Source organism: Apis florea, unplaced genomic scaffold (genome assembly GCF_048593485.1).
Source record: "Apis florea isolate Af1SG1 unplaced genomic scaffold, ASM4859348v1 contig_1615_pilon, whole genome shotgun sequence".
In the NCBI taxonomy this organism is placed as follows: domain Eukaryota; kingdom Metazoa; phylum Arthropoda; class Insecta; order Hymenoptera; family Apidae; genus Apis; species Apis florea.
The window spans coordinates 4,245,526-4,260,201 of NW_028256416.1; the positions used below are offsets into that span (position 1 = coordinate 4,245,526).

Consider the following 14,676-nt stretch of genomic DNA (forward strand, 5'->3'; position numbering starts at 1 on the left):
ATTTATTGTTTTAAAATTTGAATTTTAACTATTATGGAATATTAAAATCATAAGATAGTTAATAGTATGTCTATATATATTAAAATAAAAATAAATGTATCATAAAATCTATCATGTATTTTGTTCATGGTAGTAGTAATAATATCTGCAAAATCTTCAGTCGATAATATAGAATAAGTACTAAATAACATTAAAAGTGGGGAGAACGACGTGACATGGAAGGAGAATCGCAAGTCGTCACTTGTTTTGTAGCGCTTAGGGGGTACTGATGTATCGCTTCTTGTTAGTTGTTAGCGATCAACAGCAAGTGTTGAGTGTATAAAATCAGTCTATTGACAAAGAAATAAAACTTTTAAAACCATGGGTGGTAAGTTGAATTTTTACTTATATATCTTATTTTTTTTCATACATTTTGCTTAAAAGTTACATTCATTGAGAATTCATTTAGGACGTATGATAATGTCGCCGGTAACCGGTCTTGACCTAATGACCTTCATATGAATTACATCTTCCATAGAGAATGTACAATAACCTCTTAATGCATAAAAATGTGTATATTTTGATTTCATCGTAATCATGTAATTTATTGTTTACATTCGAAAAAACTATTCTCTTATAATATCTGTTTAACAACTTGAATTATATTTATCTCGTTTTGATTTATTTCACAAAAATCGGTCCAATTCGCGCTCAGCTTTACAATGTTTTCTTTATACGCATGCGTGAATTTTTTTTCTTTCTAATAGAAACTTGGCGCGAATTTGATATATGTACTTTATAATTTTATTATTTTTATTTTAAAATTAATATGTATTAAATTATCATTTTTTTTAATAAAGAATATAATTATGTTCTTATATGATCACAATTAAATAAATATATGTCATATTTTTTAAAATTTAAAATATAGACTTTAAATTATAATATTTTAATATTTCAACAAAAGAAACATCGTTTTTATATATATAATTATTAATTTATATATTATATTAATATTACATAAAAATTATTATTTTAAGTTATAAAAGATTATATTTAAATACATAAATTATTATTTTAAGTTATAAAAGATTATATTTAAATACATATCAGCTTAAAATGTGAAATATAAATATAAAAATATAAATATAAAGAAATATTTTATTATTTATATGTATTCGTTTTTTATTATTTTTCGTTATAAAAATAAGATTTCTTTTGCATAAAATAAGATAACTGTTGAATTCCTACTAGTTTATTTTTAGCAGTCGTAGGGAGAAATTACGGCTTTTTGCCAAACCTCGTCTCTCTTCATATTTATTTTGAACCTGATAAAATTTGTTTGATTTAGTAAAAAATCTATTTCTACTAATATTATTTATATATGTATGAAAGAGAGAGAGAGAGAGAGAGAGAGAGAGAGAGAGAGAGAGAGAGAGAGAGAGAGGCGGCGCGCGCGCGCGCGCGCGTATTACATTATATATATATATATATATATATATATATATATTATATTTAAAAGAATAGGATGTTATTTTTTGCGTTTCATTATCTTTATTTTAGTGTAAATATTTATTTTTAGTTTTAATATCTTTTTTTTGTATTAGAATAGAAAATTTCGGTAACTAATGATTACTTAATATTAATACATTTATCGATCGACGCGTTATGATGACGTAATCCGCAAACTACGATATGTGCTTAAGGAATCTTCATTTGCAAAGAATAAACAAAATTTAGCATTAAATTTTTTTTGGATTTTTTTTTATTTGAAATTCATGTTTTATGAAATATATTAGAATACAATTTTTACAAGAAAAGCATTGCAAAGAAACATCGTTGTAGAAACTTAAAAATAGAACAAAAGTTTAAATCGTTAAGTTCATTGTACTATGATCGGTACAAAATAGTCGTACACTATTTTTATACATAGATTCAATCTTGACCTTTGTCTAGAGTGGACGGAATTTTAAATTACAATGTTCGTTTAGAGTTTAGGTGCATCTTAATTTGTAATTATATGATTTGTAATCATATTTTTTATAGAATGAATTTCTATTAAGTGTGAAACTCTCTTCCTTTTTTTTTATTTTTAATTCTACATATTATTTGATCAGAATTTTTCTTACGAAATACATAATGATTTAATTTAGAGGCATTTTTCAATAATGTTTGAAAGAAAAAATAAAAATATGATTTGACAAAATCAAATTATTATGGATATGAAATCATTAAAAAAATTAATTATAATTTAAAATATTAATTAAGTTATTAATAGTTAATTATTAATAATAATAATTATCTAAATTGAATTTAATAAAAATCATTCATCAAATCTATACATTCTTGATAATCTAGTCATATGATCATTGAATTGAATTTTTTTATTATTAAAAATTCCTATATAATTTCTAAAAATTCCTAGAGTAACTTATATTTTTTTGTTCAATTATTTTTTTTTTTTAAATTTCTACTAACTTTCACTATTTTTTTCTATTTATTTTTTACAAGATATATTTACAAGATATGTATAAATTTTTTTTATATAATTCATTTTTTGTAAATATACATTTACTAAATCAAAGAACTTTTCATAAAAATTTTTCGATATCTGTAATTACTTATAGACAATGATTAATTCAAATTTAATTCATTTCACAAATTTTTTTTCCAATCATAAAATTTCACAATTCGTAGATAAATTCATAAAATTAAATTCAAACAATGGATACTAATAATCAAATATGATAATTTCATTTTTTAAAATTCCAAAAGAATTCTTAAAATTTTAAATCTATAACTCTCAGAAGTTCAATCAAAAGAATTTGATCTCTGGTATTGTAATACGAAAAATTCACATAAAAATTCTAATTAAAAGTACTATGTAATCGAAAATTACATCTTATGAATATCGTACCAAGATAAGCGCAAAGATGACAATGGATTATTCGGTAAAAGAGTACGTGGGAGAAAGTGTCGATTCGTAGACGTATATTTGATGTATGATTATATAAGGAAATCTGGTCAGACCTAAGAGACAAGTGCTTGACCTAAGGCAAGCTATATGAATGCATTTTGTACAAACGCGAGGCTGGATTGCTATTATAAGCTGGCCGGCTTGTATAAATATAAACCTGTGTGGCACAACGACGCCGGCATTCTGCCTCTCGGGTTTCGTCTGCGTATTACAATATGCGAGAAGCCGAGCACTACCTTTCTCATACTCAAGATAAATGTTTTTTACTTTGCAATAATGTCGGCACATCAGAAATAAATAAAGAATCACCATTGCCAAATTCAAGGAACGTTAGAAGCCTTGAAACTAGCATGTATCATAATTATCAACTATCTTAGATTTATGTATAACGAAATAAATATAACAAATTATAAGAATTTTTTCATAAGATTCTTACAAAAAAATGAATCTAATTTTCATATTTATTATAACTTAGATCAAATTTATTTATTTTTGGTCAAATGATGAAATAATCAAGTTAATATACATTAGTAATATTAATATACTTAATGTTTCTAAATATCGTATAGAAATAATAAATGAATATTAGAAATAAGAAAAATATTCAATACAATAATATTTTTATTCAATATTATTAAAAGTTTGTTTTAATATTATTGTAAAATTAATTAATTGATATAATCAGACTAAAAATATTATTAATAATTATTTAAATCTATATATAGTGTATTTTATATTATAGATAAATTTACTGAGATGATAATGATTTAAATTACATTCAATTTAAAAATTTTTTTTATTATTAACTTTTATCAATTTTACAATGATTTATAAAATATTTTGCTTAAAATTTATAAAAAAATTTGATGTAATCTACCGCATTATGTTTCAGTATATATCATGGTAATAGAAATCCGAGCTTTTCTTCTATATCTATTCTCTTTCTTTCTATATTCATGACCTATAGTTCTTTTTATATTTCTTACATTTAATTTCATTAAGAATTTCTTTGTAATTTCACTTTCGTGAAAATTCTCAATTGTAATAGATAAAAATATTAATAATGATATTCTATAAATTGGATATTTAAGAAATCACGCGATAAATTGCGAAATCGTATCAATGTTACTCACAATAACTCTGAAACGCTATTAAATATTTCATGAATTTGATAAGAAACTGTTAATCGCGTAATTTAAATTAACACCAACTAATACCGAAATAGATAATAATTGAAACAACCCTAGTTTTATTTCTCTTATTCCATTTTTTATGAATATTAAAAATATTAAATATTTTATATATATAAACGATTTTTATTATATAACTCTATAATAATAATAATAATAAATCTATAATAAAATTCAGATTTAAAAAATAATATTTATAATATTGATAATGGAATTAATATTTATATTATAATATAATTAAATATGCAAATTATATTTATTGCTGAATTATATATAATCGATAATCAATTGATATTGGTTCTAATTAATATAATTTAATAATAATGTAATTAATGTCAATAATTATTTATTGGAAGAATTTCAATTCATCATATTAAATGACAATATTTTGCGAAAGTATCTCTCCTATGATTATAATGATAATCTCATAAAATCTACTTAACGCAGGAAACTTAATATCTCATTCAATGTTGATACGTATAACGCTTTCCAGAAACGTGAACGGTATATTTTCAAGGCTTAAGAAGGGGAGAATAATTCTAGAATTATTACGTATATGATTTAACTACATGAAACTACTTTTCGTTTCATGAAACATATTGCGTAGTAAATTATGAATTGATTGAATTTTATTATTTTGTTATATTGATTATTATGCTTTTAAATGAATATTTCTAGATAACAATTAATTATTAAGTATTTATTTATAAATTTATTCAAATAATTAATTCGCTAATTAATGCTCCTATATATATAAAATTATTTCATAGATATTAATTTTATTCAAATAATAATTTTTTCTTGAAGAAGCAAGAAATAAATATAAAAAATATAAAATAAATATAAAAAATATAAAGATATTTCTTATTATTTTATAATATTTTAATATTTTAATATATTAATATATATTTTAATATATATTATAATATTTCTTTATTATAATTCTGTCTTTAAAAAAAATATGGACGTTAATAATATTCAATAATTTATTAGGTAAAATTTAAATATTAATATATTTAATATATTATTATAATTTAAATATATTAATATATTTAAATTTTAAAAAATTAAAAATACTTTTTTAGAAAAACGGAAAAGTTATAACTAATTATTATATAAGAACGTAGTAAAATGTTTTCTTTTTTATAATGTATAATTAAGTTTTATATTTTTTTTTCATATTGTTGGAATAAAAATACTATTTAAATAAATAAATAAAAATATTATTTATTTTCAATTAAGAATCAAATTTCTTAAAATTCATCAACTAACTAGAACAAAGTAAGTGATGACATTTACGAAATAGAAATAGAAAGGGTTATAAATAAAACGGTAACGTTGGATTTCTTATTGCTGAAAAACAAGTTGAACATATTTAAGTTCATCTATTTAGATCAAATGAATCTCTGATATGTGCATCCTCCTCTATTTTTATCGTATTAGAGATTCAAGGCATATTTTCTGTGCTTCTGGAATTAAGTTTAATATTTTCTGAAAAATATAATATATTCATTTATATAAATATTAATTTATAATATAATTATAAATATTAATATATATATATTATTATATTATATATAATTATTATATATATATATATATATATATATAAATCTCTAAGTTAAATCTGTAAGTATAAAAAATTGAAAAATTATTCCAATTCGAAGTTATTCTTATTCCTATTTATATTATTTATAATTATATATTGTATATTATAATTACATTAGATAATTAGAATCCTTTTTGTATTTACATAATAATTTCTTTTTTTTAAAGAAATAAAGAAATGTAATAGTATTAATAATACTAGCAATCTTTAGAATATTATTATTAAATATATTAAAATGCATTTTTTACTTAATCTAACAATTTTAACTACTTAATGATGTAACATCAAAGAATATTCAACAATCAATACTTCAATGTCGAATTATTCATTTCATGCATGACTTATCAACTTACATGCAAAATACAATGAATAATAAGATTATCAACATATATATATATATATATATATATATATATATATATATATATATATATATATACACACTATGAAAAAATAATATCAATTATTTTTTAACTATTTAACTAATTAATTATTTTTGATAATAATTTAATTTTCATTTTAATTAAGGATATGCCTGGGTTACATTAGCTACCAATGATGCTTATTCCTTGGGAGCTTTAGTTTTGGCACATTCTTTACATCGAGTTGGTACCAAATATGAATTGGCTGTTTTGATTACCCCTGGAGTAACGCAGATAATGAGGTAAGCTAAATTTAAATGATTTTCATTAATATGATTAAAATGATTTTTGTCAATAGATGTGCGTGTGCATATATGTACATATATAATAAAAAAATTACAAATATTTTTTAACAAAAAAATAGTTTATAAATATATTTATATATTATTCATATTATAAATTAAATGCAATTTATAATTTATAATAATATAATAAAATTAATGATTCATTTACATTTTTTTATTATTATTATATAACTAAAATATTAATTTCAATTGTAGGGAAAAACTTTCAGGAATCTTTTCTGTAGTAATGGAAGTAAATGTACTTGATTCAAAAGATGAAGCTAATTTGGCACTTTTAGCTAGACCAGAATTAGGTATTACATTCACTAAACTTCATTGCTGGAGATTGACTCAATATGAAAAGTGTGTGTTTCTTGATGCAGATACACTTGTAAGTTTATAAAATAATATATTTTAATCATAAAATTTATTTGTATTTTTCTCTTCAAAAGAATTTTGAGTTTTTTAATTTCTATATTGCTTATATTTTAGGTTGTCAGAAATTGTGATGAACTATTTGAAAGAGAAGAACTATCTGCTGCTCCTGATGTGGGTTGGCCTGATTGTTTCAATTCTGGTGTATTTGTATACAGACCATCCCAACAAACTTTTGCTTCTATTACTGCATTTGCTGCTGCTAAAGGTTCATTTGATGGTGGTGACCAAGGATTATTGAATATGTATTTCAGTGATTGGGCTAGAAAAGATATTTCTAAACATTTGCCATTTATTTATAATATGTGTTCTACTGCTACATACTCTTATCTACCTGCATTCAAGCAGTAAGAAAATATATTTGTTATTAATATAAGGAATAACATAAACAAAAATAAAATAATATATATTGCTTGTTAGGTTTGGAGATGATGTTAGAATAATTCATTTTATTGGTATTACAAAACCATGGTTACAGTATTTTGACACATTAACTGGTGTTGTTCAACCACCAATGGGTTCTACACACTTGCAACCATTATTACAATTATGGTGGAATATATTTTGTGAAAAAGTGCATTCTCAATTATCACCTGTAATGGTGAGTTATTTAATAAATCTTTTCTTAATCAATTTATGATGTCATTGAATTTAATATATAATTTATAAATGTTTAAAATTATAGAATTTAACATTTGTACAATATTCTCAAATTTTTTAAATTTTTTATTTCTTTTTTATTTTTTTTATAAGTTTTGCTATTGTTTATAGTTTATAAGAAAACAGGTAAGGTTTATATATTATGCTTTTATATATTGCTCTTGTTAAAGTATTATATCATTTATATTGTAAAAATTTTCTGAATTGAAATAATAGATAAATAGATAACATCTTAAAAAAAACATAATCATGCATATCTAAATATGCTTGATAAAATATAATTAAAATTGTATATATTATACATAATAAAAATGTATTATTATAATGTATATAAAAGTTAATGTTTTATAATATTAATAAGTATTTTAAGAGATTTTTAAAAAATTTAATTTTTTAATCTTTATTAATCCTTTAGTTTTAGAAGTTTTAGAAAGACTTAAATTTTTAAAATTTGATGTGCATGTAATTATTTCAAATAGAATTAGAAATAGATATTTGATCATTTAAGAACTAGTACTTAAATAATTAGTTACAAATATTTTTATTACAAATATATTATTACATTTAAGAATGGCATTTTATAATTTTACATTTATTAAAATATATTTATAATTTTTCATATTAATATACTTTTTCATTTAAATATTAATAGCTGAATTAAAATTATATATATATATATATATATATATATATATATATATACACACATATATTACATTGTATACATATGACATGATGTATATTTATATAAATATATATAAAAATATATATAAAAAAAGTTATGTCTAAAAATATAAAAGTTAAAAAAGGTTTGTAGAATATCATTAAATGTTATAAATTGTCAAAATATTACAGCTATTAGTATATTTTAACTTCATTTTTTTTGTAATCTTTTTTTAGATCAGTGTCCATTTTTTCTCTCCCTTTATACATATATTTATAACATTCACTATTTTCTTCTATAAATATATATATATATATTTTTTATGTAATTATTGTAGTAGTTGCAATAGTGTCCTAACTTGTATTAGAATGTAAGTATAATATGTAAATTATATTTTATTTTTTTATTTATAAAACATAAATAAATATATAAATTTTTAAGTTTGCTAAAAATGCTATTCTATAATTACTTTTTAATACTATTTGTTATCAAATTTAATTAGAAAAATGGACACTGTTAAATTAGTTTTCCCACTAACCAATTGAATGTGCATTTTTCTGTTTTGGCATGATGCTTGTATAGGCTACCAGCACATTGGCACCAATTTGGCACGAATTTTCTCCTATGTTTTTTGAATCCTATGTTCCAAAAAATCCCATTTGTACAGACATACAAGACAAAACACAAAATGACATATATCTAGAACTACCAGATTTCTCAGAATTTCAAGATCCATGGGAAAATTATTATGTACAAAATAATTCAGTTATTTATAAAACAGAAAATAATGAAAGACAACAGTATTATTCTGTAAACAACTCTTCACCTGTATCTGTATTAAATGATCAATTTAGTCACATAAAGTCTGTTCAACAGACTCATGAATCATCTCCAAAAAAAAATAGGGAATTAATAGGGAATCATAATCAACAATATAATGAACATATTTTTTCTTTGCATACTCAATATCATCAAAATCAAGAATCTAATCAATTTATCAATAAAATTGAAAAACGACATTCATTTTCTCATTCTGATAATACAACTATTATAAATATACAACCAAATTATTTCCAACTTGAACACAATATAAAAAAATATATACCTGTACAAAATCATCATTCGAATGAATATCAACATGAATCTGTCAACTATCAATATAATTCTCAAAAAACTTGCAATAATAATAATAATAATAATAATAATAATAATAATAATAATAATAATAATAATAATAATAAGAACAACAACAATAATAATAACAATAATAATAATAATAATATATTACCAAAAGAAACAAAACAACAATATATTAATTATGAACATACTTATCAACATTCTTCTAATAATATTAATAAATCATTGTCAGAAGAAGTAAAACATCTACATAATAAACTTTATAGAGATCATCATGATCATTACTATCAAATGCTCGATAATAATAAACATTTTCAACATCATGAACAAAAAAATGAAACTTGCAATTCTCTAGATGTCAACATTATTCATGATCAACATTATATTATGCTAAATAATATAACTTATCAGAATAATGTTTTAATTAAGCAAAATATTGCACAAAATGAAAATATGAACGTTACAGACAAACGAACATTAATATCTACTAATCCTTATCCTGATTCCAAACCTTGTATAGATTTCCACAATGTAGCAACGCAATCTGATCCACATATAATGGATGATCTAAATAATTCAAATGTAAGTAATTATTCCCACATATTTTTTTTTTAAATTTAAAATTAAAATTTGTTTTTTTAAAGAATTTTATTTATATTTTTAAAAATTCATTTATTATATTGCTTTAGCATTTGCATTGTAATTTTAAATATATTGCTTGTATATTTAGTAGTTTTTGGGACATTACTTGCAGCTTTAATATAGTTGCCTATATAAATATTTTTTATTTTATATAGTATTTTTATAATACTAATATTATTAGTTCACGTTTATTTTCTTCTATATTATTCCATATTTTCTATATTATAATAAAGAAAAGAAAATGATTTTAGAAAATAATAATTATTAAAAATAACTTTATAAAATTATGATTTTATATGATCTATTTTTATTATTGTGTTATTAAATTTGTGTGTTGTTTCATGTTTGTGGTATATGCATTATATGTATACAGAGTCTCATTATTATATATGATAATTATGTAAGGTAATTTTTATGAATGTAACACTGATAATTTTAATCTATATTCTTATATTTTATATTTTTAATTTTATTATATTGTAAATTTTTAAATAGAATAACTTTTTTTGATTCTATAGGCTGGTCTTGCTGGTGCCTTGGCTCAAATGACATTAGGTGAACCCAGAAGCTCTGAACAAATTGCATTAGAAGAACATATGCGGAAACAAAGTTGGGAACAAGGTCAAATAGACTATATGGGTCGAGATAGTTTTGATAATATTTGGAAAAAAATTTGTGAAACTCTTGCTCTTGCACCTCCACGATTACCATCTCCTCCTAAAGTAATTAATTGAGTAATAATAATAAATCAAAATAAAATTGGAAAATAAAATTTATTCAAAAATATATAATATATTATTATATATTATATATATTATATAATATATAATATATTATTCAAAAATATAATATATGATTTAGGAAATACAAAAGTCTGTCAAAACTACAATTGATGAAACTGATGAATTTATTAAATCTGCTGAAATTACTCAATTTATCAAGTCTACAGATGAAGTGGATAAAAGAACCGGTATGTATTATTTTTGTATTATTTCTTATAAATATTTTATGATTGCAAAAATTATTTAATTAAAAATAAAAAAAAACAATTTTTAAAGTTAATAAATTTTTACTCTATAATAATTACAATTATTATATAAAAGTAGGAAGAATTCAAAATATTGGTTTCATACAATAAAATCTTGATAATGTAAACTATATACATATAAAATTAAAAATTAAAGTGCTCGTAAAGCCATTAATTAACTGTTTTTATAAAGATGCTTTGCACTTTTATTTTCTCCCTATTCCCTTTTAATACAGCATGTGGCATTCACACTCATGAAAATGGAGATTTTTTATAGGAATTTAATTTGAACACAATCAAATTGTATTTAATAATATATGCAAAATTTTGACATAATTTAAACAAATGAAACAATATGTTTTTTATACAGTTTATCAAGTTTAAGTGTTTGAAACAGGAACGGAGGACAGCAACTAACAGATCCTGGCGCCATAGCATTGCTACGTCTTGTAATGTCATTTTGCTTTAATGGGGTAAATATTTTGAGAACTCGCATCATCATAAATTCGCGAATTATAAATAAATTAAAAAAGTTTGTGATATATAACTAAACAAGCACATTTATATGTTAAAACTTGCATCATAAAAATTATATCATTTTATAATAAATCATATTTTTTATAATATTCTAATATTATATATGATTTTAATTTCTTTAATTTATAAGTTAAAGAAATGTAAAACATAAAATTTTATGTTTATATAAATATAATTTTTTTCTTAAATTATTCTTTGAAAGATTATTTTAAATTCTTTAGAATAATTTATAAAAAATGTTTTGATTTTGTATTGCATATATGTGATTTATTTATATTAATAACAAAAGTACCTTAAGCTTGGTATATATTTAATATATAATATTGCACTAAAAATTAAAATAACAATTATGTGCATGATATTTTTATAACCTTTTTTTTTTATCATTGCATTTTTAAGCTTGTATGATGCAATAAAAATACTAATTTTATATTCCATATGCTTTAAATTAATTTAAAAAAATATCTGTTGTATTAAACAGCATTTTATAAGAGCACTTTTGCAATAACAGTTTCATTTATAATCATCTTTGTAGTAGAATTAAAATTATTTTTCAGATATATCTTATGTATTAAAAAAAATAACTAAACAGATAAAATATCATTTATAAATATCATATTTCTAATATTGCACATCATTTTTACGTTTATGTAGAATTCATTTTTATTAAATATCTTGTTAAGATAATAAAATTTAAATGTAAGCAAGAAATACATTAAATTGCATTTTTGTAAATTGTTATATATATGTAAATATAATATAATTTTTTTTTTTATTTAGCTCAAACAAACAGTCATACTGAAGAATCTCTAGTTAATAATGTTCCTACCACAAATGTACCTAAATTATTGGAAAATCAAAAGAGTGAAGATGATATTTCAAGAAAATCACGAAATAATACATTTATAGATTTTCCTGCAACAAACCTTTCTGTACAAACATCTCATGAAGAAATAACAGAACTTAATACAACTGAATTATTAAATAAAATTTCACAACAGACTAGTGTACCTATAGTATCGTCTGATTTAAATCAATCTTGTTCAATTGGAGAACAGAAAATAATTATTTCAACAAAAGAATTAAAAAACAAATTACAGAATAAAGATCTTAAAATTACCACAGATATTCATCAAATGAATCAACCAGATATTAGAGATGAAAAATATGCAAAAGAATTATTAACTGCATCTGAAATTTTAACAGTTAGCCCTGTTCCGATTCAAGTTGCAGAATCTGTATTACAAATGGAACCAAAAGAATCTGTGTTAGATTCTCAAATAATATCGCAAGAAGTTCTTTCTTCTATAATTACACCAGTTCATTTAACAGAAACAGAAAATAAAATACATATTAATGATTCAATAGAGTTCATAGAAAGTAAAGAGAAATTAAATTTAGATAATATCACAAATGTAAAAAATATTGATGCTATCAATAAATTAAGCAAATTGTCAATAAAACCAAAAGAAATCTCATTGACAATAGAACAAATTCAACCTCAATTTGAAGAAGAAATACCTACATTATCTTCAAATAACTTTGAAATACCAGAGAAATTAATGCAAAAACAAACAGAACAACAAAGAAAAACAAGTGAATATTGTATAAAAGAAGCAATGAAATTAAATAAAACAGAATCAGAATATGAAACAAATAAAACATTAAACAAAACTCCAGTTAGACCTTTAAGAATAAAAGAATTAAATTCTTCACCTTCAACAAGTATTAAAGAAACTGGACAATTTGATTCAACAAGTCAAAAGAAATTAATAAAAAAGATAAAAAAATCTACAGAAAAATCAGTATCAATAGGAGAACATGTAGAAGCAATTGATGATGATACTGAAAAAAAAATAACAAAGAAGATAGTAAAAAAGAAAAAATTAAAATCAGAAGAAGGACTAGATGATAATATAGTAGACAGCAGTTCTTTTAATAAACAAAAAAAGACTTTAAAAGTTGTTAAAAAAGGTATAAAATCATCACAAAAAACTTCTACTGATGCTACTATTTCTGAAATTCCAACATCTAGCACTTCTGATTTAACTCCAGTTCCACCTAAAAGAAAAGTGAAAACTATAGCTGCAAAATTGGTTATTAAAAAATCAGATATAGAATAGTAATTATATCATAAAAACTGACAATAATTATTTAAATACTTTATATGAAAGTTTAACAACTCTAGAAATTATAAAAAGAATGAAAGGTGATACTCACTAGTCTTTTCTAATTTTTTATATTTTTAATATATTCTAAATAGTATCACCTACAGATTTGATATTTGTTTGAATATTTTGAAATTTTGTTAAATATTATATTTTAATATAATATTTTGTTTCGTAATTTATATATATTTTATTACATTACATATGTCCTTTTTTTAATTATATGTCAGTACTAAATAAAACTTTTTTATATTACTTCCCTATCTATTTGTTTACATATATTGAAATGAAATTAATACAATTGAAGAAATAATTTTTTGTATAATTATTATAATAATATTATTTTAATGTGTTTTAACTAATTTTTTACTCATATATTAGCTTCAACTTATTTAGTAACGTATGTATGAGTAGCTGTGATTGATTAACTTAAAATATATATTATTTTAATAAAAGTGCACAAAAAATATCTTTACAAAACAATTTGTCAAAAAATGTTATAAAAAATAATTATATATTTATACATTTTATATGTATCAATTTGTATCTATATTTATACATATACACGTAACATATATAATATGCAATCATTTTATCATCACATAAATTTTTAAAAAATTGTCAGACATTTGTGTTTAAATACATTTATTAAAATCAAAAGATATATAGTTTTATTTATTATCATTTAAAAATAATCTATTTTAATTTATAAACAAAATTTAATTTTACAATTAAATTTAAGTATATCAATATCACATCATATATATATAATATATATAATCATATCAATATATAATATCAATATATATAATATAATCAATATATATAAAACAGATTTTTTAAAAAATTTATTTATAACAATTAAATTATTTTTTATTTTATCTAATTTTATGGTAAATAATGAAATTACATATTTTTTTATTTAATGCATTATTATATAGAAAT

The 14,676-nt window shown here is 20.7% G+C and overlaps 1 protein-coding gene across 2 annotated transcripts; it reads left to right on the plus strand.

Moving 5' to 3' along the window:
• Nucleotides 1–226: 226 nt before the first annotated feature.
• Gyg (glycogenin 1) lies at nucleotides 227–14,391 on the plus strand. 2 transcript variants are annotated; one of them, XM_086914488.1, is made up of 8 exons: nucleotides 227–367; nucleotides 6,284–6,419; nucleotides 6,678–6,852; nucleotides 6,954–7,243; nucleotides 7,317–7,497; nucleotides 10,518–10,721; nucleotides 10,861–10,969; nucleotides 12,344–14,391. In XM_086914488.1, exons 1-8 carry the CDS (start codon nucleotides 361–363, stop codon nucleotides 13,684–13,686), a joined length of 2,445 nt encoding a protein of 814 aa, XP_086770614.1. In that variant the 5' UTR covers nucleotides 227–360; the 3' UTR covers nucleotides 13,687–14,391. The 2 variants fall into 2 exon arrangements, with proteins under 2 accessions (XP_086770614.1, XP_086770568.1); XM_086914442.1 differs by lacking the exons at nucleotides 227–367; nucleotides 6,284–6,419; nucleotides 6,678–6,852; nucleotides 6,954–7,243; nucleotides 7,317–7,497 and adding an exon at nucleotides 8,799–9,939.
• Nucleotides 14,392–14,676: the final 285 nt, after the last annotated feature.